The sequence below is a fragment of the Symphalangus syndactylus genome, chromosome 18 (genome assembly GCF_028878055.3).
Source record: "Symphalangus syndactylus isolate Jambi chromosome 18, NHGRI_mSymSyn1-v2.1_pri, whole genome shotgun sequence".
NCBI classification, from domain to species: domain Eukaryota; kingdom Metazoa; phylum Chordata; class Mammalia; order Primates; family Hylobatidae; genus Symphalangus; species Symphalangus syndactylus.
The window spans coordinates 110,787,428-110,813,880 of NC_072440.2; the positions used below are offsets into that span (position 1 = coordinate 110,787,428).

At 46.0% G+C, this 26,453-nt stretch overlaps 1 protein-coding gene across 5 annotated transcripts in view; it reads right to left on the reverse strand.

The window, feature by feature from the left end:
- TPO (thyroid peroxidase) overlaps positions 1-26,453 on the reverse strand; it is a 127,494-nt gene that overhangs the window by 87,157 nt on the left and 13,884 nt on the right. For all 5 annotated transcript variants that reach the window (XM_055253450.2, XM_055253448.2, XM_063622864.1 and 2 more), the window contains 4 exons: positions 22,867-23,036; positions 20,079-20,211; positions 4,392-4,521; positions 1,933-2,139 (listed from right to left, as the gene is read on the reverse strand). In XM_055253450.2, coding sequence (XP_055109425.2) covers positions 1,933-2,139; positions 4,392-4,521; positions 20,079-20,211; positions 22,867-23,036 — 640 coding nt within the window. The remainder of the gene's footprint in view (positions 1-1,932; positions 2,140-4,391; positions 4,522-20,078; positions 20,212-22,866; positions 23,037-26,453) is intronic.

Genomic DNA, 26,453 nt, shown 5'->3' on the forward strand with positions numbered 1-26,453 from the left:
TCAAGTGTGCTCTTTGCTTCATTATTTGTGACAGCATAAAAACAGCAACGAAGCAGAAAGCAACTCATGCTCATTTATAAGGGAAGTGGTTAGATAGATTATAATGCACACACAAATGAAATATTAAGAAGTCATAAACAATTACATTTCTGTTCACTTAATGTTATGCAGATATGTGTAAGAACTATTGCTAAGTGGTCCTTACCAGGCACTGAGCATGCACATGATGTGACACAGAGGATGAGAAAAAGCGCAGGTACCCATGGGATCTTATGCTCTATTTACACACATACCCACAAACTAACTTATATGCTATAAACGCACGTGCCCACACAGTATCTTATATGCCACATACACACATGTCCACAAACTGTCTTATATGCCATATACACATGTGCATACAAACTGTCTTATATGCTATATTCACACGTGCTCACACACTATCTTAAATGCTATATGCACATATGCCCACATACTGTCTTATATCCTATATACACATGTGCCCACACACTATCTTATATGCCATATACACACGTGCCTGCACACTATCTTATATCCTATATACACATGTGCCCACACAGTTATCTTATATGCCATATACACATGTGCCCACACACTCTTATATCCTATATACACACGTGCCCACACACTATCTTATATCCTATATACACACATGCCCACGCAGTATCTTATATGCCATATACACACGTGCCCACACACAATCTAATATCCTATATACACACATGCCCACACGCTATCTTATATCCTATATACACACGTGCCCACACACTATCTTATATCTCATATATACACGTGCCCACATGCTATCTTATATCCTATATACACACATGCCCACACACTATCTTATATCCTATATACCCACATGCCCACACACTATCTTATATCCTATATACCCACATGCCCACACACTATCTTATATCCTATATACCGACATGCCCACACACTATCTTATATCCTATATACACACATGCCCACACACTATCTTATATGCCATATACACGTGTTCCCACAATCTTATATCCTATATACACACGTGCCCACACACTATCTTATATCCTATATACACACATGCCCACACACTATCTTATATCCTATATACACATGTGCCCACACACTATCTTATATGCCATATACACGTGTGCCCACAATCTTATATCCTATATACACACATGCCCACACACTATCTTATATCCTACATACACATGTGCCCACACACTATCTTATATGCCATATACACACTTGCCCACACACTATCTTATATGCCTTATACACATGTGCCCACACACTATCTTATATCCTATATACACACGTGCCCACACACTATCTTATATGCCTTATACACATGTGCCCACACACTATCTTATATGCCATATACATGTGTGCCCACAATCTTATATCCTATATACACATGTGCCCACACATGATCGTATATGCTATATACTCAAGTACCCACACATAATCCTATATGCTATATAGCTGTGACCACATACTATCATACATGCTATATACACACGTGCCCACCCGAGATCATATATGCTAATACATGTGCCCACACGTAATCCTATATGCTATATACACGACCACACACTATCATACATGCTATATACACATGTGCCCAACCACGATCATATATGCTAATACATGTGCCCACACATAATCCTATATGCTATATACACATGACTACACACTATCATACATGCTATATACACATCTGCCCACACACTATCATACATGCTATATATATGTGTACCCAGATAATTTCCAGTGAGATGCACCGGATATTCACAACTGCCACCCCTGGGAATAGGACAAGAGAAACAGACTTTCACATTTTATTTTATACTATTCTGTTTGACGTTTTAAATAGCACTTAGTTTCATAATAAACATAAAAATGTTTTCTAAAACTTACTTGTATGGGAAAACATGGGTTTTGGTTCTCACAAGTCATCTGGCAGTCAGCCCCTCCCCCGAAGGCAGCTTTGCTGGTGCTCTGTGGTGTGAACGCGATGTCGTGGTCGATGTATTGTCCCCATGCCATCAGGAGATCAGAATAGCGGTCATCATCTGTGACAACCTCATTTGAAACTTGAATGACATGTCTTGTCACCTCCCGGACCTGGGTAGGAAGAGACCATTGGTCAGGACATAGGAGGACCCCGTGGTAGCAGAAAGATGACCCTTTGGGATCATGCACTTCCTGGTGTGGTTCTTGTTCACAGAGCTCCAGGTGCTCCTAGGAGATCTGTGCCCTGGAGTTAGGGCAGGAGGAGCGTAAACTTTGAAGACAGATGCCCCTGGACTTGAATCCCTGCCTTGATTTGTGGTGGCTGGAGGGCCTGGCATTAACTTCCCTCAGCCCTCACTTCCTCATCTGTAAGTTAATATGGAAAGGTTGAGCTTTCAGTGTTGTTGTGGGGATTAAGTGAAGAGTCACTGACAAAACAGAAAGGCTTTAGGATGGTTGAGTCCGTGACTCAGAGGGCAGAGCCTCCAGCCACAGGCGAGTACTCCTTGGCCTTGAAGCCTAAGGGAGTTGCTCAGCTGGATTTCCCTGTGGGTTGGGAGGAGTGACTCCCCTTTCTTTCCTTTCTCCACCCAGACGTCTGTTGCTGTTATGTTTAACACCGTTCTGCCAGGGCATCTGGAGAGCAGATAACAAGCTTCCCTGTCTCACAGGCTAGGTCCAGATGGAGAGGAATTTTGTCCTGGATGGATCTTACCCTGAGCCTGCCCCACCTGATGTGGATGATTTATGTGGTGAGATTTGGATTGGATTTTGGGCCTACAGTTGGTGCCGTCATGGGATGGGGTTTGGGGGAAGCTTGGAATGGGGTGAGCATATTAGGAATGTGGACTGGGTATGAATCTTTGAGGGTCAGTGGGTCATTTGTGGAGGCAGAAAAATGCCTCTCGCACAACCTCCATTTGCTAATCCTTGGAGCCTGCCGATGCGATTACATTAAGGGCCTTGAGATGGGAAGGTTGTCCTGGGTCTCCATGAGTGTCCAATCCAGTCACATGGATCCTTAAAGTTGGAGGCCCTCTCCTGACTGGAGGTGGAGATGTGACTCTAAACAAAGGCACAGAGACATACAGCATTGCTGGCTTTGAAGGAGGGACCGTGAGCCAGGGGATGCAGGCACCTCCAGAAGCTGGAATTGCCAGGAAAGGGATTCTCCCCTGGAGCTCCTAGAAGGAACCAGCTCTGCAACACCTTGATTTGAGCCAAGTGAGACATCAGACACTGATTATGAAACTGGAAGATCACATTTATGTTGTTTTCAGCCACTAAATTTGGAGCAATTTGTCACAGCTGAGTAGAAAACCAACACAATTTCATTTGAAGACACTTGAACTCTGATTTTCCTCAATAGTGAAATAATTCTGAGCAAATATGGGTTTACAGAATCACAATCTCATAATAATGAGAGTTTAAAAAGCCTCGGGGGTTGAACTGGTCTACTGTTGAGCATACAGTGGGTAAGACAGTGTTGTCCCATTTTAGAGATTGTCCAACTGAGGCCAAGAAGGCAAGCGACTTGCAGGAAGCCAGTGGGAGCAGAGTGTGAGCCCAGTCGCCTCATCCCTGCTGCTGGGAGCACCAAGCTGTCCTCAGTGACACAGCCTCCAGCTCTACCCAGGGCTGCTCACGGCTTCTGGGAACACCGGGTCCTCTTACTAAAAGCCTGCCTAGGAAAATTGCCTAGGTAAAGTTGTTGGCTTTCATAGGAGAACTCTGTGCTGGTGTATCTGTCCACAGCTGGTCTGAGTCAGACCTGAGTCTTACCCCCTGCGCTCTTTGGGCTAAACAGAACATCCACTGCTGTATTTCTAGATAATTTCATCACTGAACATGACACAAGAACAAACAGACTGGCTTATTCATTGAAATAAGTGTTAAATTACAAGCAAAATGAGACATTTTTTGACCAAATAGACCAGTAGATTCTACTAGGCTATGACTGTTCAGCAAATAAATTCACCTCTGGGAGTAAAGCAGTCATCTTTACATCAACAAGTGGATTGCTGAACTCATAATCATCTTGGGATGTGCCTAGCCCACATGATGGATAAAGGAATTTATCTGAAAACACTGAAGTGATTTTCAGGAACAGAAATGTTAGGGTTGAGAAAACTTAATTTAAATCTGCAGGGTTCCACTCACGAAGAGATTTTAATCTCCCTGAGCCTTGGCTTCTAAGCCATAGGGCAGAAACAGTGGTTGCTACATCAAAGGGAGGCTGGGAGGATCTGAAGGAATTGCACGCGGCACCTAGCATGAGCAAGAACCCAGTAAAAGGCTATTTCCCTCCCTCAGCATCACAGGACCCAATCTTAGTCCAGGATAGCAGTGTCCCGAGTACCCACCGGGGGCAGTGGGAACCCGTTGTACAAGAAGCCGGGGTTCCAGCCTCGGGGCTGACTGAAGCCATCCTCATAGACTGGAGGGAGCCATCGTGCCAGGGCCATGTTGGAGGCGCCCCATCTGGGGTGGTCTCTGTGGAGACAAACGCAAGGATGTGTTTGAGATGGGGGGAGAAGAACACAGAAGCAGTGAGTTCCAGATATAAGGCACCATTTCTCAGGGAGAATAAGTGGGGTCTCTCCGGAGGCCCAAGGGGCACAGCTCCCCAGAAGACCTGAAAGGCCTCCTGGAGGCCCAGGTCATGGCTGGCTTCAAGGGAGCTCATTTCAGAGGCTCACTTCCCACAGGCACCCTCTCCCGAGCTCAGCACACGCTGTCTGGAGGCAGCTGCCTGCAGAGTTCCTTCCCACTCCCCTGTTTTCTTAAGGAGGGTCTCCCACCCTTCTAGAATGTACCAGGGGCAGTTCTCTGGAGGACAGAAACTTCTGGTACTCCAAACAAAGAGATCATTTGAAATCCTGTGGCATAAAACATCCTTTAATCAAAGCACCATGAAGCCACCAGGGTGTCGCCCCTGTTCCTGCCCTGTGTGATTGTCCAGGCGAACTTGTGGGAACTGAGGAAGTTGCTGGTTTTCTGATTTCATAAGTGAGCTGGTTGTCAAAGGAACCATTAATAAATGAATTTGAATTAAAATGAAATAAGTTAAAAATAAAGTTAAGTCTCTCCTGAGAGAGAGTCAGTTGTATTTGGCTGTTTGATTTGGCGATGACAATGGATTCAGCCAACAGGCTAGATGGTGAAGTTTCCCGTAAGTAGGCTGCTCTGCAGTTTCGTTCTATTGGTCAAAATATATTCTGACAAAAATGTATTTGAAGTGCATGATAAGGTAACGGTGTGTTGAATATTTTGATTTCACACCTAGTTCCGAGTGTACCATGTTAAGCAAGGTGCCCCTAAGTTGAAGGGGTGTAGGCACAATTAACAGTCACTTGATATGTCTCGGAGCATCTTCTGGAAACTGAGGAAATAAAAGACTAAAGATTGGTAACTAATCCTTTGTACAAATGAGGTATTTTCCAATATTTTGTTTAGAAATTTGGAGGACAATGTTATTGAATTGTTTGCTGATACATGAATAAAAATCATTTTAATGATAGCTCATTATATGTTCATTTTCTTCTATATCTCAGAAGGAGTTTTGAGGGCCAGATGGCATTCCTATGGCAAAACTTTTCCCAGCGACAGTCACAGGAGCAGGTTTCTAGGCACCTTCCATCTGCAAAGGTAAAAATAATCACAGGTTGCTGCTGAACTGTCTCATCTATAGTATGTAGGGCAACCATGTAATTCCTAACCAAACTGGAATGCTTTTGAGGAGACAGGAGTGCTATTAATTATTAATAATTTCCTGGGATAGAAGGCAGAAATAGGAAGGATCTCGGGTAACCAGCATGCATGGCCCCTCGGCCAACAGGTGATGTTCAGCCAACTGATGAAGGAACTAACTGAAACTCCACCCATCTCATCAATAAACTAATTCCAATAAATATTTATCTCTATGCATAATAATTACCAACATCTGTCATAGATCCGTGCTTATTAAATCAATTGTGTTCTAATAATGTGTAAAAAATAGGCCGGGCGCGGTGGCTCACGCTTGTAATCCCAGCACTTTGGGAGGCCGAGGCGGGCGGATCACGAGGTCAGGAGATCGAGACCATGGTGAAACCCTGTCTCTACTAAAAATACAAAAAAATTAGCCGGGCGTGGTGGCGGGCGCCTGTAGTCCCAGCTACTCGGAGAGGCTGAGACAGGAGAATGGCGTGAACCCGGGAGGCGGAGCTTGCAGTGAGCCGAGACTGCGCCACTGCACTCCAGCCTGGGTGACAGAGCGAGACTCCGTCTCCAAAAAAAAAAAAAAAAAAAAAAAAAAAAAAAAAAAATAACTCAATGTTGAAGAAAACATTGAACACTGAGGCCCTTGTGCCCACTGAACATTTTCTAAATATGAAATTTAAATTTATAAAATACATAAAAACGTAACATACAAAATAAAATACATATTCAAATATATAAATGCATGGTAAGACTATATGAATGTGAAGAATATATAAATGAATGTATCAAATATATAACATGAGCATAAATATCTGTAGAGGATAAAGAAATATGTAAAACATATTAAAAATAAAGGACTTTTCAAGTATAAAGTATTCTACATTTGGAAGAAAACGGCTCAATTTACAAGGCATAAATTATTCTGCATTTGGAAGGAAATATGAGGGAATTAGAATATAAAAGTCAATTCAAAGAGAAAAAATAGAATTTTTTTGTAGAAAAAAGGTTCCTTTGTTAAAAATAAATAGATTGTTTTGGGTCTAACATTGTCATGATATCCGGGTTCCGTTGGTATCTGTCAGTCACGCCCGTGTGGAAACAACCAGCACTGGGGTTCCGTGTGTGGCAGCTGCAGAGTCATGCAATACAATCAGGGCTGAGTCTGCAGAGTCTGAAGCTGCATCATGGACAACTGGTATTGGGAGGCTTTGCAAGGCACGTGACAAAAGAGTCAGGTGTGACTAGGATGCAGGCTTTGAAAACCCTCCCATGTATCCGATGTGTACGCACTTCAAAAATACAAGGAGTGAAGTCTACAAGAATCATGACAAGATAAATAACGTTTTAAAACATTTGGAGTGTTTAGGAATATAAATATTTAAAAATTAGTGTAGTTTTGTCACTAAATTACCATCGCCTTTATGGTTATAACATACATTAGTCATTTGTATTAAATATGACCGATTTAGTTGTTCTGCACAGGAATGAAAGGACTAAGGTTCTACTAAGAACTGTTTGTAACCTGGGCAACATTTGTGAAGGAAAGATCCGTTTTGTCCTTGAGGTAGACTGAAGAGCGGAGACTCTTCCAGTTTAAAAGTCTCTAAGGCCACCACGCAGCTCCGGACATTAGAGGAGAGGAGCTTTTATTCCTACTGTTGTGCACCTGCTGCACGAGGATGAGTGGTCAGCAGCATCTGAAGATTGGAAAGATTGCTTTAATAAAGTGTTCAGATTAGTTATGGTTGGTTTGTCTTTATTGAAGTTCCATAAAGTGTGGCTCATAGGGAGGTGCTCGATCACTCAATTAAAAATAATGAAATGTTAATTTAATGCTTAAGCAGTGATTTTTTTTTGCTGATTGACTTTTATATTTCAGCAGTTCACCAGGACACTACAGTGGCCCAAGAGCACTCACAGATGTTTGTGGTGGACGCTCCGCAAATGTGTCACCTGACCTTCACAGTCCGCAGGTCAGCAGGACTGAGAAGGGTCCCTCTGAGACTTTGCTCAGCTCCTGTTGGAAAGACCCTTTCCCAGTGGAAACCTGTTGCACCACACTGTTCCTTTCTTAGGTCTGGATTAACGGCAGCATCGGAAAAAGGCTCATAAAGCTGACAAAATGAGCAAAGAGAAACACTTCTGGGGGACAGTTTTATGAGGGAGACTGAGGTCTGTGCTCCCACTGAGGCTCTGAGTCACTCTGATTTCCCTGGGACCCTAGCTCCCCTCTCCCAGGCACCTGGCACTGGAGACTTTGTGATTTCCGAATTCCAAAGAGAAGAAATTCTAAACTTCCATCTTGAAGAGAGCTTGAGCATAAAGCTGGGGACTGAGGCCACAAGACACAGGTCAATATGTTTGCCAGGTGTGGCCATCCAGTAACAGCATGCAGACACTCTGAGCGCCAGAGATGTGTGCCGCCTGTGAAAAGAAGCACACAGCAATGCAGTGTGATACGCTGGGAGAGAAACTGGAAGAAGTCAGCTCTCTACTCCTTCTGTAACCACACCTCTTTCTCAGCAGGGCAGCAGCGGGACACGGGATGAGGGGGTTTGCTTCTCTGTATGGGAGGTGCTCACCCAGGGGCAGCGGACACCCTGCAGTCCTGCTGGGCCAGGTGTGTGAGGATTCATTTTGTCCCTAAAGATGCCTGACACCCTGTCAGGTGGCCGGAAGTATGAGGAAACTCAGCGGTGATTTTTCCTGTCTCCGGTTGGACCTACTTGATTGAAGGCAATTAAGACCAGTCAGTTTGCGAGCTGGGATTGTCACCAGCACGATCCCTGAGGGATATTTGAACCCTCAGAGGAAAACCCTTCAAAAGATGCAAATGCTTTCTATAATCAGCATGAGCTCAGCTTTTTCCAAAGACTTTGAAAATCTTGTTTATTCTGGCATCGTTTATACCCATCGTATGTTCTGCGATTTCCTAAGACACCAAGGTCAATTCCACCTCTTCTTTTCTTAAAGACTAAAACATTTATTTGAGGTCAAAAGTATTTTCTGTTTTTTTCTCACTTCAAGTGTCAATATTGCTAAATGATATCTTAGTGCCATTGATGGATTTACAAGTTCAACTTAAACTCTTAATAGACACACATTTGTCATTTAGCAAACTGTTTCGAGCAATTGAACTTCCAATCTACAGGCGCTTCTAAAAAGGAGATGATTGTGTCAAGGAGTTTCATTCCAGCAAAACTCCATCAGGTCTCACCCTGCTGGATAATTTCATGAATTAGGTCAAAATGCAAATGAAAAACAAAGTGAGAGGGAAAAAAGGTGACTATGAATGTGAATTCAAGGCAAATACATAGAAAAAAAGAAAATAGCTGTCAGACATCAGATATGAGGTGTTCTTAACACAAAATATCTGGATGGGAGATGCAACATTGAATTTATATTTTTGATTATTTTTAGGCAAATGACTATAGAGAATGATATACCAAGTTATATATAGCAAATTATATGTTAAACCCAGGTAGATCTTAAGGGTTCTTCCAATAACTTAAATAGCTATATGGAATTTTCCTTTCACACGTGATCGTCTCCCCCCAGAATTGGTCATGGGCTTTAAGGCTGTATTGGACAGAACATGAGCTCCATGAAAGAGGCTTAGTGCAGAATGGCCGCTGTGAAGGAAGTTGGCTCTTTGATCCCTGGTGGGATCGCTTCCTGCAGCCCACAATGTCCACGCCACGTTCGTTCTCTGTGCATCCAGGAGGGAAGCACATTTGGCAAGCCGGGCGTCAGGGGAACCCAGTCCCAGCTTGAGTCTGTCCCGCCTGGATGGAAATTTCACCTGTGACCTGGCTCCATCCATCATCGAGGGTGTGAGCTACCTCGAGGCCCAGGTCCTTTAGAGCTCACCACACACTTGATGTTGTTCCTGCGCCATGAAAAAATGTGCTCTGATTCTGTGACGCCGTGATATTCCCACGTCAATCAATCTCCAGCCATTTACCTGCGGGAGCCTCCGACCACCGCTCTCATGGAAAAACACACTGGGCTGTTTACCACATTCTGTGGTCAATGCCATGGCCAGGAGCCAAGAGGTCCGATGCTGAGGAGTGGCTGGGAGGTGACAGTCGCCGTAACTCTTACGATGGCCGGCTGTGGACGGCGTGCGGGGAGCCTGACAAGTGCTGCCTTTCAACCAAAAACAACCTTGCGAGGTGGGTGTTCTTCCCACATTACAGATGAGGAAGGGGATGGCTCTGAGGATGAAGCGAGTCACGGAAGTGACTCAGGCGGGGAAGGGAGCAGCCGACCCTCAGGTCGAGAGGGCTGGGCAGAGGCTCAGGGAAGAGGAAAGGAGGCGGACTGACATCTGCGAGCCCAGCCGAGGCGTGCAGGAGCTGCGTGGAGCACAGCGAGATGCAGACCACAGGCCCGGCTCCCACGCGAGGCCGGAGGGAATCTATGAGTGTCCTCGTCTGGGACTGGGTACAACACAGATGTGTGGATGCCGGCAGGGCACAACGTGCGACCTCCCGGAAACCTCTGGAGGCAGGAGCAGCCCCTGCCGCCAATCCCGGGATCCTCCCAGGTCAGGCAGGACCCCTGCGCTGTCAGGCAGGAGGGGCTGAAGCCGGCCTCTCTTCCTGCTGGACAGAATCCCGTGAGGCTTCTGCCACCTGCGCCCCAGTGTGGAGCTGCCCCAACAAGGTGTTCTGATGTCCACGGGGTCCCTGTGTCTTTTTCTCAGTAGGCTGAAAAAGAAATGTGGCTAATTGCTTAACTCATGTTCTCTCTCTCTCATAATTATATACATAATAGTAAGGGTCTAGCAGTCCTCGCCCACACACATATGGCTACTCGATTTATGATACAGGCACAGGTGCAGTTCACTGGGTAAAAGATGGTTCTGAATAAATTAAATATCATATACATATGCTTTCACACACATATATCTATACATACACAAACACACACACATGCCTCTATAGATACAGACCTCTCTCTTATAGATATATATATACACACACACACATACAAATCTACCTATATATACATGCCTCTCTATATACACACACACTTACAGATATTGTCAACGAAGAGTCAAGCTCTGTAAAATAGTTGAAGAGATTTATTCTGAGCCAAATATGAGTGACCAATGGCCAATGATTCAGCCCTCAGGAGATCCTGAGAACATGTGTCCAAGGTGGTTGAGGCACAGGTTAGTTTCATACATTTTAGGGAGACACAAGACATCAATCAAATACATGTAAGATGTACATTGGTTCTGTCCAGAAAGGCAGGACATCTGGAAGTGGGGGCTTCCAGGCCAAAGGTAGATTCAAAAATTTTCTGAGTGGCAATTTTTTGAAAGAGTAAAGTTATCATCTAAGGACTTAGGAGTGTCTGGGTTAAGACACGGGTTGTGGAGACCAAGATTTCATCGTGCAGGTGAAGTCTCCAGGCAGCAGGCTTCCAAGAGAGGAGATTGTAAATGTTTCTTCTCAGAGTTAAGTATCTGCTCTAGCAGAAATTCCAAAAAGGAGGAGGGTGTCATGAGGCACGTCTGACCTCGCTCTCTCCATCATGGTTGGAATTAGTTTTTCAGGTTAGCTTTGGAACGCCCTTGCCGAGAGGAGGGGTCAATTCAGATGATCGCAGGACTGAGAATTTTATTTTTGGTTTACAATATACATACACACCCAGACACACACACACACACACACACACACACACACACCATGGTTGCCACCTCATATGTTGCAGAAAACATTAAATGAGATGGGTCACAGATCTAAATGTGACATGTAAAACAATAACGTTTTCAGCAGAAAACACAAGAAAAATACCTTCACATCCTTCAGAGAAAGCAAGATTCTTAAACACAACAAAAAAAGTTTTCTTTCCATGAAATAAGTAATTGATAAATGGGACTTCATTAAAAATATGAACAACATTTCTTCAAAAGACAGCATGGAGAGTGAAAAGGCCAATCTCAGCTGGGAGAAGACATTTGTAAAACATATTTCTCACTGAAGACATATTTAGAAAATATGAGCATCTATAAATCAAAAAAGACTCATTAAAAAATGGGAAAAATGTTTGAACTGGCACATCCCCAAAAAGAGTCTCCAAATGGCCAATGAATGTATTTTAAAAGTGTTCAAGATAAATTAGTCACCAGGAGAATGTAAAGTTAAACCACAGGAAATGCCACCCTCCCCTCAAGAAGGGCTAAAATGAAAGGGCTCACAGTGACAGGGACTGGTGAGGGCGCTGGGGCTCTTACACTTTGCTCCTGGGAATGCAGATTGGAGCAGCCCCTCAGCAGCACTGACCAGCGCTGAGCAGAGAGGCACCCATGCCTGCCCTGTAATGATGAGTGACTCCCTCAGCAAGGCAGGAGCAACTAAATCCTGGAGGTGGAGAAACCAGACCCAGGGGTTACCATCTAACTTCCTATAAAAGCCGGGTCAGGGAAAACTAACTATGGTGATGAAAATCAAAGCAATGGTCACCTCTGGGGAGACATCAAAATCTGGGAGGGGCCAGAAGGCAGCCCTCTGGGGTGTAAAGTCCTCGATCTGCATCTGGAGGCCCCTCATCTGGGGGTGCAGGCCCATGGGAGACTTGGCCACCTGTGCCTCCGGATTCACCCCCAAGTCCTGCATAAGTCGTATTCCAACTTAATGGCAGGAATCCACTCATGGTCACTATCATGATGGATTCTATCCACTGTGCCACTTATCCAACATGGTACCTCCTGTGGCAACAACTAGATCATACAAACAAGAAGGAGCCTGCCCCATTCCCTTCCAACATGGTAGTTCCTGCGGCATTGACTACACCATACAAACAAGAAGGAGCCTGCTCCATTCACTTACAACATTGTGAGACACAGTGGTTTACTGCAGTAGTTCATCAGATCAAAACTCAAGAAATAACACAATTTTTCTTTTTTTTTTGTTTTTTTGTTTTTTGTTTTAGAGATGAGGTACTGCTTTGTTGCCCAGGCTGGTCTTGAGTTCCTGGGCTCAAGTGATCCCCCCACCTCAGCCTCCCAAAGTGCTGGGATTACAGGCATGAGCCAACATGCCCAGCAAGAAATAATGCAATTTTTCAAAGATAAATTACACCTCTTCAAGAACCAAGACTCAGACTCTTTGAAGAAAGGGGCTTCAAAGGTGGCCATTATTTACATAAACAATTGCTGACCTTTGTAGCATTATTGTTCACAAAGTATTTCTGCTGCATTTTCTCACTTCAGCCTCATGACAACCCTAGAAATGAGCATCACTATCTTTGCCATTTCCCAGATGCAGAGAATTTGAGAATCTAAGCAAGATATGAAGTCTAAGCAGCTTGTAACTGACAAAGTGGTGGCTGGAATTTCGTGTTCTATTTCAAAATACAACGGCTTTTCCATTATGCATGGGAATGTGAGCACTTTCTCAAGAACACACAGAGCAGTTCTTATCACATGTATCAATGTAAAATTGAAGGCAAATTCTGTATGAAGTATCTATGTGAATTCATCATATTTGATGAATACTATATACATAATTAATACTATCTTACAGTATATAATATATATTTGTATTTCTGCTTATGAATAATCATATGTAATACACTAACACTGCATGCGATAAGATAGTCCATTGATTTAGATGACAGAGTAAACAGTGGCTCGTGGCTTTGTTTTCTAGCTATTGTGGCACACAGATCTCCACAATGACCCCACTGCCTCTGGAGGACTGGCCGTGAGTAATTCCACCCCGACTGCATAAATAGATGCAGCTGAGAGGCTTCAGTTCTTCAGTAGCCCTCCCCTACTCCATCTGTATTAGTCTGTTTTCATGCTGCTGATAAAGACATACCCAAGTCTGAGAAGAAAAAGAGGTTTAATGGACTTATGGTTCCACGTGGAGGCCTCACAATCATGGTGGAAGGCAAGGAGGAGCAGGTCATGTCTTCTCACACGGATGGTGGCAGGCAGAAAGAGAGCTTGTGCAGGGGAACTCCCCCTTATAAAACTGTCAAATCTCGTGAGACTTATTCATTATCATGAGAACAGCACAGGAAAGACCTGCCCCCATGATTCAAGTACCTCCCACCGGGTCCCTCCCACAACATGTGGGAATTCAAATGAGATTTGGGTGGGGACACAGCCAACTATATCACCATCCCCCCACGGAACACTTGATTTTTAAAATAGAATTTGCCTTATCTCTAGGCTGATGCCAAGCTACACACTAAAACCAAAATTTCTGCAGGATATCCTCAGGCCCTGGGGATTCTGTTCTCAGCTGATGTGACTGCTTCTAGCAAAGGCAACCTGCAAGTGATGTGACCCCTGCCCACACCCACCTCCTACCCCCCAGCTCCTAGACTTCTATAAAAACACACAGGTGGGGAGCAACAGCCTCAGCTGGCTGGGAGTGCAGGAAAGTCGAGGACCCTGATCTGAGTCCAGGATGATGAAGAGGTCTCCACAGGTTGGTAACAGAAACAGAAAGAAGCTGGAAATCCTTTAAATGATACTACCAAAACACCTTCACCCCAAACGCACAGTTATCAACAGCATTCCTAATATCTTAAGCTTTATATTTAGAGATTCTAAAATGTTTAAAGGGACCAGCTTGCCATGCATGCACACACACTCCCTTGTTAAAAAATAGGGGCTTATGCAGAGACCTGATAATTTCCTTTAGGACAAAGTGAAAAGAAAAACAGACTCAAGCCCCATTCTCTTCCACATGTGTACGTCCTGCAGCATTGGCCACACCATACCAACAAGAAGGAGTCTGGCCCATTCGCTTCCAACATGGTGGCTCCTGCGGCACTGACTACACCATACAAACAGGAAGGACCCTGCCCTATTCCCTTCCAACGTAGTGCCTCCTGCGGCAATGACTACACCATAAAAACAGCAAGCAGCCTGCTCCATTCCCTTCCAACATGGTACGTCCTGCGGCAATGACTAGATCATACAAACAAGAAGAAGCCTGCCCCATTCCCTTCCAACATAGTGCCTCCTGCGGCACTGACTACACCATAAAAAGGAGAAGGAGCCTGCCCCATTCCCTTCCAACATGGTACCTCCTGCAGCAATGACTACACCATAAAAAGGAGAAGGAGCTTGCCCCATTCCCTTCCAACATGGTACCTCCTGCGGCAATGACTAGATCATACAAACAAGAAGAAGCCTGCCCCATTCCCTTCCAACATAGTGCCTCCTGCGGCACTGACTACACCATATAAACAAGAAGGAGCCTGCCCCATTCCCTTCCAACATGGTACCTCCTGCGGCACTAACTACACCATATAAACAAGAAGGAGCCTGCTCCATTCCCTTCCAAAATGGTAGTTCCTGTGGCACTGACCACATCATACAAACAAGAAGTCCAGGTGTGGCATCAGCTACTTCACACAAACGAGAAGCAGCCTGCCCCCTTCTCTTTCAACAAGGAGCTTCTGCAGCACCGACTACACCACACAAACAAAAAGTCCAGGTGAAATGGCAAAAGAAAAATCATTCTTTTCCACTACTTGTTAAGTAATTTTACGTGATATGTCCTAGGCAATTAGGAAAATACCAACAAAGGAAAAACAAGCCTTAGAAACCCTGCCATCCACTTGTGACATGCAGACATCACACCATAAAGCAAGAAAACTAGTAGAAATGAATGAGTTTTAAAATCCACCATTTTGACATTTAGAATTTCAAAAGTTAATTCCAATTAACATTTGTCTTAAAGATGTCATTGCAGCCAACACCCAAAGGTCGCTTGGAAATGCAGGAAATGCAGCACATTGGAAATGCAGCACGGCGGAACCGCAGCACAGCGGAAACGCAGCACAGCGGAAACGCAGCACAGTGGGCAGCAGTGGCTGGTGAGGGACAAGAAATGACCTTCAGGAAGGAACGAGCGAGCAGGAAAAGAAAACATATGCCTCCGAGTTAGAAACAAAAAGGAAGAAACAAAAGGAAAACAAAAGCCAAATGCAATCAGAAAGAAACATGGGTGACATTTTAGACAATCAAAGGGAAATGATTAATGCGAGATTTAATTATCCAAAACCTTTTGAGGAATGTTGGTGAGCCTCAAACATAAAAGTCCAAACTCACTGCAGAGGACCCACATGCCCTTCATAACTGGAATAAAAACTTCATCATCTCACCCAGCAAGGATATAGAGGCAAAGCTTAATCACCAGAATTAATCAAAAGGAATATAAATTCTCTAAGTTAAAAATGATGTATCAGAAACAAATATCTACCTTAATTCTTTAATCCCATGTGTGAAAAACCAAAGCAAACCTAAACAAAACAAATGCTAAACATGTTGACGGGAAGTTGCAATGACAATTCTAAAACATATTTGGATTTTTAGGATCAAGTAAGGAAGCCCATGTATTAATATGTTCTATAAGAAGATATAATATGCACCATCAGGACAGCCATATGGTGATGTGCTGAGAATATTGACTGGGGACCTCCTGCATGGAGTGTTAAGCTGAAAATTTCACCCGAGATAGCCGACACACTAGTCAAAAACAGTCAAGAGAAAAGCAACCAAACCCAGGCCAGAGAGCTAGTGCCACGCAAGGACACGGTCACAGTCTCTGGGTGCCTGGAGAGGCCAGGTCACTTCCCTTGGGGCAGGAAGGGACCTAGTGAGTCGGCACCAGCCCAGGCAAGGATGGGAAGGTGTGGGTGGGGAACCAGGGGCTGGTGACTGAGAGGGACGCTGAAGCGGCTTAGGAGACCGCTGGAGGGGAACTTCACAACTTAGTGGGCATGGGGAAGCTCTGGGAACTCAGGGCTGAGCAAGGCAAAAGTTAGGATCGGGGAGGCAGAGACACACACACGCCTTTGGGGTGGTTCTTGGGCACAGGTGCAGAAGAGGGGACATCCCTCAAGGCAGGGGACCATCCAGAGGCTAAGGTGAGGGACCACCACCCAGATGGGGAGGACGGCGAGGAACTCATGGTGGGGAGTCAGAGGGTTTCTGTGTCTGGTGACATTACTCAGCAACATGGTGAGGTGGAGGGGGAGTCTCTGGGCAGGCAACTCCACAGACAGCAGCGACCTGGGGTCTGATGACCACGAGGCTGTATCTTACCAACAGCCTGAGATGCTGGGAGAGGTTTTGTGGAAGATGCAAAGAGGTAGGCTCCAAGTGGCTAAAAATCTGCTTGTTTGAGCTATTTTTATCACGATTGGGCATGAATAAATTTGAGCTTGGTCCTAGTGGGCTTTGGCACTAACAGATCTCAGCCTGCAGAGAAAAAATAAACCACCCAGAGGCCAAGGGGCAGGGGCCCTCTGTGGCTCACTTTTATAAAAACAAGTGACTGATTTCTGAGCAGATGTTTTATTTTTGGTGGAATACAACATGTGAAGCCTTGAGCATAGGAGATTTTATATCCAGATGCTGTAAATTCTTAATGAAAACTGTAGCTGTCACCACAGAAGGAGAGAAGCCAGCTCAGATCTAAGTGTCCTCAGATCACAGCTCCCAGTGCCAACATCATTGTGTGGTCAGCAGAGATTCTCCCAGGAGCGTCAGTGGAGCCCGCCCGGCAGCTGGCGCAGAGGCGCCCAAGACAGCAGCAGTGCCTCTTGGAAGGGCCGAGCAGGAACTCACTGCTGCCGGCTGAGGCCCTGGTCTTGAGGTTGTTAAAATGTAAACTGAGGCACAATACATTTTTTAAAGAGTTTTTTTTGAGTGAACATGATTTATGAATCAGGAAGCAACAAACCAAAGAAAGGTTCAGGCTCCACTGCAGGACCCGGGGCAGGCTTTGCAGGTGGATGTAGACGTCATTGGAGAAAAGCTTTGACTGGCTTCAGTCTTGCATTATTTGGTCTGCCCTGCTGGAAGGTTCCTAGTTAAACAGGTTAGTTGGCAGTCTCAGAATGGTCGGGCTTATATTTCATTTTTCTTTAATCCAGGCATTTGCAAAAAAAAAAAAAAAAAAAAATCTCCAGTGAAGTTTCTCTTCTGTTTGCAAATCAAGCAAGATTTAGAGCATGTGTGAGGCCTACCGGCTTTGCTCAGGGGTTCCCCAAGCACTGGAATTCACCCTCCACTGTAATTTGCTTTCAGGATGCCCATGATGTTGCACATGGCTGAATTCATCATCCCCCTGACGTAAAGGAGGGACATGGGGCCAGGTGGGGCGGCGGCGGGTGGGGGGCAGCCCCTGAGTCAACCTCCGTGGGGAAAGCCATCAGAATGCACCTGAGGTCTGGGTCATGGCTGACAGGCAGAAGGCAGCGGGCAGAAAAGGAAATGGAAAAAAGTTAGGAGGTCTCAAGGAAAACCTAGAACCCAAGGAGCTCCATCAGGGACCCGTCTGGTGAAAAGTGCTTCGGGCCACGGAGAGTCTCAGACTTGTTAACGCTGTCTGCTGTTTAAGACATGCCAGAGGTGTTGAAAACATACGGAAAGTATGACTCGCTGATTCTTAATCGTGCTTAGGAATGCAGAATTCAGTGTCTTACATTTCTTTAATAAAATCAGAACTATGAAACCCATTCAGAGAGCAGCCCCGCCCCCACATCTCCAACACCACTGTCCCCAGGGATCCCCAACCTCAACATGCATCTGCAGGTTAGACCCCACCCTGCCCTGCTGAAGACCCTGCTCCTCCCCATGTAGTCCAAGCCATCTCCGCTCTGGCCTCTGACTCAACAGTGCACCTGCCCCCTCCCCTCCTCCACCCAGGCCCCCCTCCATCCCCTCCTCCATCCTGGCCTGGTCCCTCCAGCCGTGCATCCCACCAGCCACCTCAGTGTCCCTGTACTCCCAGGCATCATCTCCTGTGCATCCTTTGTCTACATCTATGTCTCCCACTGAGCTCTGAGGACAGGACACGTGCCATCTCCACCTCTGAGCCCACTTCCACGGGAAAGCACAGACCCCCCCAGGCTTCAGGGCAGGAGGGATGGACAGCAGCCTCCTGTGTGGTCCTGACCCATCTCCGCATTCAGCACAGGCTGCCTCTTCCAGCCGGGGCTCCGCACTCCTAAGATCTGGTCCTTACACATGGCCGGGTTATGCATTCCTGCTGTGGGCTTAACAAACAAGCTCTTACAGCTCAAAGAATTGAAACAAACTGCCCTCTGACGGGTGGTGATTCCAGGTTTCAAATCCAGGGCTGGCCAGCTGCAAAGCTGTTGTTCTTAACCATCATCATATGCCCAGGACCCGGATTCCTGTTCATTGTCGCAAAGCCCCTGCTCTCTGTCTCAGGACACGGCCTGTCCAGGCCAGGGCTCTGCCTGGGTCCTGCTGATCCCTCTCTCGGGGGGGCATCTTCCTTCTGACCTCAGCACACCCGGCAGCGAGGAGCTTGAGTCCCTTTGAGGAGCTCTTCCATGCTAAGCACCTGTGCTGCCTGCATCGGTGAACATCTGAACATCAAGCCTGTAGCCATCCTGGCGCCACACTATTGGGACAAAGCTTCTAGGTGACCACCGGGCATACTGCTTCCCCAGACCCCACAGGTGCCACAATCCAGGCTGCTCTCCCTCTGCCCCTCTGTGTGCCAAAGGCTTGGTGTTTCAGCCCCAACGCGTCTTGCTCTTTCTGGTCTTTGCAAAGCCCTCTCCTCTACCCTGTGGACCATTTGAGAAATGCCCACTCATCCTTTAAGTTTTGGCTCACTCCAGTACCACCTTCTTCAGAAAACCATTCTGAACCCCAGACTGAATCACATGCCTCTGTGTGTGGCCAAACTCTTGTCCATCTCCTGCCATTGCGGACCAGAGGAGGTGGGCAGTCGCCACTGCTGGGTGGATCTGAACTCACTCTGAGTGCAGTGGGGACTGAGGGAGGGAGTTGAGAAGGAGGGTGCTGAGATGATGTTGGCCACAACAGGGAGCATGAACGGGGAAAGCAAGAGTTAAATTAGGAGAACCAGTGAGGGGACCACCGCGTGATGGCAGCTGGACGGTTATTTTGGCTTCAGCTAAGGTGACAGGGAGTGGAGAGGACTCATTTTGGAGGTAAAAGTGACAGTCTTGGGGGTGCATTGGAAACAATGGGTAGCAGAGTTAGCAAAATCAAAGATGGCGCCTAAGCACGTGGCTTGTGCTATTAGGTGAACGGCGGTGGAATTTGTGGGGTCAGGAGGTTAAGAGTCACCTGTAAGCACCCATGTGGATGGGATGTTGTGGCTGGGAATGACAATGCTGCTTGGCACGCTGCTTGAGGCACCACCAGGCATGCAGAAGCCACGTTGGGGAGGCCAAAGGCAGGAACCAGGGCCTCAGGTGTGGGCACAGATCCACCAGTGGTGGTAGAGGCTCCTTCATGACGGCATCTAGTCATGTTCAGATCCAGCTTTCACGAGAAGATTAAGAAAAGCCACAGACAATACCTGTTGCTGCAAGCTCCTGTGATGAGCCTGTATTTGTTCGCCAGGCAAGTGTTTGGGCATTTTGGGGGCAGCATGTAAGGGAGACATCCAGACATGTTTGCAATGATGCTCAGCAGATCTTCTGATAAAGCATCTGTGAAAAATAGGAAACCATGAATTTTGTGCTTGTAACCACAAATCCACCTAATAAATATTCTATTGCAGTCTCAAAAGTGGCTCCAGCATCTGAACTTGGGATTCATATGTAACTGGGGTCACTGTTTTTGAGAAAATCTGCCTTCTCCCTTTACATCAAGTGCTCACTCATTTAATTCCCTTGAGCTTCCTTATTGCTAGAAATGTGGGGGTTTTAAAATTTATTTTTGCGCTGTGATCTTTCAGAAAAGCAATCTAAGAGCTCTCAGCCCTCAGGGGGATAAGTCAGCAAGTAACTTTGCAGTTACCATCAACTCTCACTGAGCACATCTCCAGGGCGCATTCATCACATTGGAACAGTGAGGCATGTGTGCCTAGTAATGGCCCCAGTGCTTTAGAAGACAGTGAGGAGTAGAATTTATCCCGAACCCTAATGTAGAAAAAATCTTGCCTTGATGAAGATGGTACACTTATCTATAAAACCTTTCATTTTTCATTTGTATTGATGTTTGGTTCCCTTGTAAACCTTTCCAGATGAGACGGGAGCCCAGGAAACAATTTCCTGTTTTTTTTTTTTTTTTTTTTTTTTTATCAATTCTGTCAGTATAATTTATATGTTATTCAACAAATCAAAGTGAGAGTGGCTTTATTGTCCATTGGTAGAGGTAATCATTGATTACTTCTCCAAGATGGTTTATATAAATCTTTGAGGATAATGCCACAAAACTTTGATTAACAAGATACCAGTGAAATTGAGATATTCAATAGAAAAAAAAGCCAGGAAGGAATGCATTCCATTTTCAGATATGAGAGAAACAAACTAGTCTTTCAATCATGAATGCTCACTAACAGTCCAATGGGAATGGCTCTATGGGAACAGTTAAGTGAACCTTGGACTGCAGTGTGCATTCAGTTAGTGGAGGATTATGCATTCTTCAAAAAGCTGGGCACAGATTCTTCTTGACAGGAATGCCCTCAAGCAGGTGCTTGCAGACAACAAATCATGTGCAATAGAAAAGAACCACTGGCCGGGTGTGGTGGCTCATGCCTGTAATCCCAGCACTTTGGGAGGCCAAGGAAGGTGGATCATGAGGTCAGGAGATCGAGACCATCCTGGCTAACACGGTGAAACCCCAGATCTACTAAAAATACAAAAAATTAGCCGGGTATGGTTGTGGGCACCTGTAATCCCAGCTACTCAGGAGGCTGAGGCAGGAGAATGGCGTGAACCCAGGAGGCGGAGCTTGCAGTGAGCCAAGATGGCGCCACTGCACTCCAGGCTGGGCAAGAGAGAGAGACTTCATCTCAACAACAACAACAACAACAACAACAAAAAAAAAAAAAAAAAAAAAAAAAAAAGAACTATTAGGTCATAGTCATGTAACACACAAGACCAATGTGAAGGAGCAGCCTAGAAGGACAGGCGCTGACCTTTAATGGAGTCCTGGCTTGGTGATGAAGTGATGGGAAAACTTTTTAGGTTCCTCGCGTTCTAAATTTTCTAGATGGGCTATGCTTACAACGGAAATCATTTTAAAACATTCTGAATTATGGAGTCCTTAAGTTCTACATTGTAGCCTGGACCAAATACCTCAGCCTATTCTCCTAAACATCTATGTCTACAGACCCGGCAGTGAGCATGTGGCTCTAAGGCACGGACCAGAAAGACCCACATCTTCTGACGTCAGGAACTGCCATTTCCATAGGAGGCCTGACAGGACAGTGGACAGGACCGTGTCCCGTAACAGGACAGTGGACCAAGAGTTCTTAGAAACATCGTTCAGCCACATGGGTTGAAACAAAGGACATTTCAAATGAATCTTGGCTTGCTATGAAATTAATTAAACTTCACTGTTAAGTTTAGGATTTGAGAATTCTGGTTAATACTGATTTAGCCAAGTTTGTCTTACTCTAAAAGCTAAGTAACCAGCACCAAATTGATCTATAGCTAGTTAGAAGGAAGAACTCAGAGGCCAAGTAGCTCATGGCACTGCACAGAAAAAAATTCTTGATAAATTAATTAAAAAGATATTTCGCTTACTTGCTCCCCATCATAGGAAGCCAATATGCCTTTTGACTGCCTGCATTACCATCTCAGTATCTTATGCCCACAGAGTGCTTTAGAGCTGAAGAAATAATGACATTTGCTCCTGGTTTATGCACTGGTCTTCTGATGGCCATCGGAGTGAGCAGTGCTACTGTCCTCATTTTAGAGATGAGTAAATTGGCTCTCAAAACTCCTGGGTAGTTCTGCTAAGGCACCAGCAACTCAGTGGGAAGATGGGGCTCCCTGCGACGCGCTGCCTCCCACCTTTCACTGAAGAGATTTTATGAATGAGCTTGCCAAGTTTTAACTAAGAGGGGGGCTATGGGAAAATTCCTAAATTATTTTATACCATAAAAAACGGATGTTTAGCTTATTGAGCTGGTTTTCAAATTTGATTTGAATAGGAGAGAAACAGCTATTTTCCAGAGTAACAAAAATAAGATATTGAGGCTGTTTGGTAAGCATTTTTAAAAATTGCAGCTTGTATGCTTTGAAAGAGCTGGAGTCCCATCCTGCTTGGTTCAAGTAAAAAACATGCCCTGAACAAGCAACCAACTCCTCCTTCGGGAGTTGCCGCTTCTCAGTGGGGAGAGGGGCACACATTACCCGTTGGATGCTGTGATTGTTGAGTTTTCAGGTTGACATTTCTTTTCATCGCTTGTATTGATGTTTGCATTATCTCTGCTGCTCGGGCAATCACTCCGCTAGTTGGCTCAGGAAGTTTGGAAAAAGACAGAAGCTGAGCTGGAGAAAGGATTCCTCTTTTTTTGAGGTTTCTATGGCACATAAAGAAGATATAAAATAGATTATTTGTCTATGGTAGCTTTGATACTTAATTACTAATTAATTAAGCAGACATTTATTGAGTAACTCCTGTGTCCCAGACAATGTGATGGGCACTGCGGGGTGTGCACAGGTAAAACATGTGCAGTTGCTGTCCACGGGGTCATCGGGTTTAGGAACAGGAATAGGTTGTAAGTGACGCATCAGTATTGAATGATGAGGAAAATGGCATATCCTTGCCCTTTACAAAACTGCCACATCAGAATGAATTGGATTCTCATAACAATTGCTGACAGGCCATCATATCCAAACTGAGACATGATTTGTTTATGTCCCAGCTACTGAGACAGGATATTGGGGAGTGCACGGCCCTGCCCTGATCTCAGAGCCAATGCCTGCCAAGGCTGCTTGTGTCCCAGCTCCAACTTCTTCCCTTCCCACTCCAGTGCAGAGCGTCGGCTCAATGCAGCCCCAGAACGGGGCAGCAAAGCTGTTCACAGTGAGAGCTAAACACACCCTCACAGAAGAAGAAATATGTGAAGCCTCCCTCATCTGAATGCCTCTCCCCATCTGCAGGCCTCCCCTCACGTGCAGGCCTCACCTCACATGCGGGCCTCTCCTCACTTGGGGCTTCCCCTCACCTACAGGCCTCCCCTCACCTGCAGGCCTCTCCTCACCTGGGGCCTCCCCTCACCTGGGGCCTCTCCTCACCTGCAGGCCTCTCCTCACCTGGGGCCTCTCCTTACCTGGGGCCTCCCCTCACCTAGGGCCTCCCCTCACCTGCAGGCCTCCCCTTACTCCTGGTCTCCCACACAGGCACCTGGCCTTTTTAGAGTCTCAGCAGCAGCAGCTACAGGGAACCAATCCAAAGTTTCACAGTGGGCCTGCCTACTAGCATTTGAGGACCTGGGGAACCTAGAGAGAAAGCACAGAGGTGACCTTTGCAACATTGCTGCCAACACCTGGGTGGATCAGAGCATTGTCCAACCACCTGCAGAATGGAATTACTGAGTCCCCAGGACCCAAGGGAGGACTACATCAAGTCCACCATCCTTCTTGTCTGAGCGTTGAGTCAATCACCTTTGACAGCAAAGCTGGCAGGGCCAGGCCTCAAAGAAGAAGCAGAGTGACCACAGCGGACTGTGCTCTGGGGGCTCCAGATAGCTGCCCTGTCTGAGTCGCCTGCAGGGCGGGGCCTCTCCAGCTGACAGGAGGCCAGCACTGCCCAAGTGACCACGGCAGGTGTGTGAGTGGACAGGTCCCGGAGCAAGAGCAGGAACAAGAGAGTAGAGTGGGGGAGGTGTTGGCAGGTGTGCGAGTGTCAGAGGCCAGACAGAACTACGTAGCTGGCAGGAGAACCTCCTTCCCTCTGCAAGTTAGACATGAGGCTCAGGGCTCAGAATCACCCACTGTGGCTTTGGGAAAAGTGACCTAGTTGTTCTGCCATAATTAAATGGATTGTTTATATTTTTGTTTATTAATAATAACAAAATACATAGTGCTTACTGAATGAAAATAAAGTTTTAGGTGCTGTGCTAAGCACTTGTATTCCTTCCATAGTTAATAATATTGAACACTAAAAACTAATGTGCTAAGAGAGATTTTAAGTGCTCTCACCACACGTACACACCAATCACTATGGAAGGTGATGGGTATATTAATTTTGTTTAACAGTAGTGATCATTTCATTATGTATTTGTATATCAAAACACCATTTTGCACATCAGAAATATATACTACAAAAATAAATTTTTTTTTTTTTTTTTTTGAGACGGAGTCTTGCTCTATCACCCAGGCTGGAGTGCAGTGGCCCGATCTCGGCTCACTGCAAGCTCCGCCTCCCGGGTTCACGCCATTCTCCTGCCTCAGCCTCTCCAAGTAGCTGGGACTACAGGCGCCCGCCACCACGCCCGGCTAATTTTTTTTGTATTTTTAGTAGAGACGGGGTTTCACTGTGGTCTCGATCTCCTGACCTCGTGATCCACCCGCCTCGGCCTCCCAAAGTGCTGGGATTACAAGCGTGAGCCACCGCGCCCGGCCAAAAATAAATTTTTAAAAAGCTTACTTGTTAACCAATTTTTGCATTGCTGTAAAGAAATGCTTGAGACTGGGTAATTTACAAGGAAAAGGGATTCAATTGGCTCAAGGCCCTGCAGGCTGTGCAAACATGGACCCAGGATCTGCTTGGCTTCTGGGGAGGCCTCAGGAAGCCACAGTCATGGTGGACGGTGCAGCAGGAACAGGTGTCTCACATGGTGAGAGAAGGAGCAAGAGGTCAAGCGGGCAGGTGCCACACAATGTAAAACAACCAGGTCTCACATGGACTTCCTGGGCAAGAACTGACTCATCACCAAGAGGATGGGGCTAAACCATTCATCAGGGATTTGCCCTCACGATCCACTCGCCTCTCACCAGGCCTCACCTCCAACATCCGGAATCACATTTTAACATGAGATTTGAGGGGAAAAGCATCTACACTTTACCATTCTATCAGTTCCCCGAAATCCCATGTCTTGCTCACATTCCAAAATACAATTGTGCCTTTGCAACAGTCCCCCAAAGTCTTAATTTATTCTGGCATTAACTCAAAAGTCCCAAGTCCAAAGTCTCATCTGGAGATGAGTCCTTCTACCTATGAGCCTCTGAGATAAAAAAGCAGTTATATGTTTCCAAGATACAATGGGGGCACCAACATTGGGTATATTTTTCCATTCTAAAAGGGAGAAATCAGCAAACAGAAAGGGTTGATAGGCCCCACACCAGTCTATACTCAGCAGGCAATTTGTTAAATCTTAAAGCTCGGAAACAATCTCCTTTGACTCTGCGTCCTGTACCCTGGTGTGAGGAATGGGCTCCCAAGGCCTTGGGCAGCTCTGCCCCTGTGGCTTCCTTGAACACAGCCCCCCTGGCTGCTCTCATGGGTTGGAGTTGAGCACTTGAGGCTTTTTCAGGTGCAGGGTGTAAGCTGCTGGTGGATCTACCATTCTGGGGTCTGTAGGGCGATGGCCCCCTTCCCACAGCTCCATTAAGCCGTGTCTCAGTGGGCACTCTGTGTGGGGGCTTCAACCTCGCGTTTCCCCTCAGCATGGCCCTAGTAGAGTATTCTGAGAGGGCTTTGCCCCTGAAGTAGGCTTCTGCCTGGGCACTAGGCTTTTTCATGCATTCTCTGAAATCTAGGGGAAGCCACCTTAACTCCTGCATCTGTGAGCCTGAAGGCTGAACACCATGTGAAAGTTATAGTCACTTATGGCTTGTACTGTTCAAGCTGTGGCTTGAGTAGTACCTGGGCCCCTCTGAGCCAGGCCCAGAGCCAGAGTAGCTGGGGTATAGGGATTAGTGTCCCTGGGCTGCACAGGACAAAGAGGCCCAAGGTCTAGACTCTGAAGCCATTCTTTCCTCCTAGACCTCTG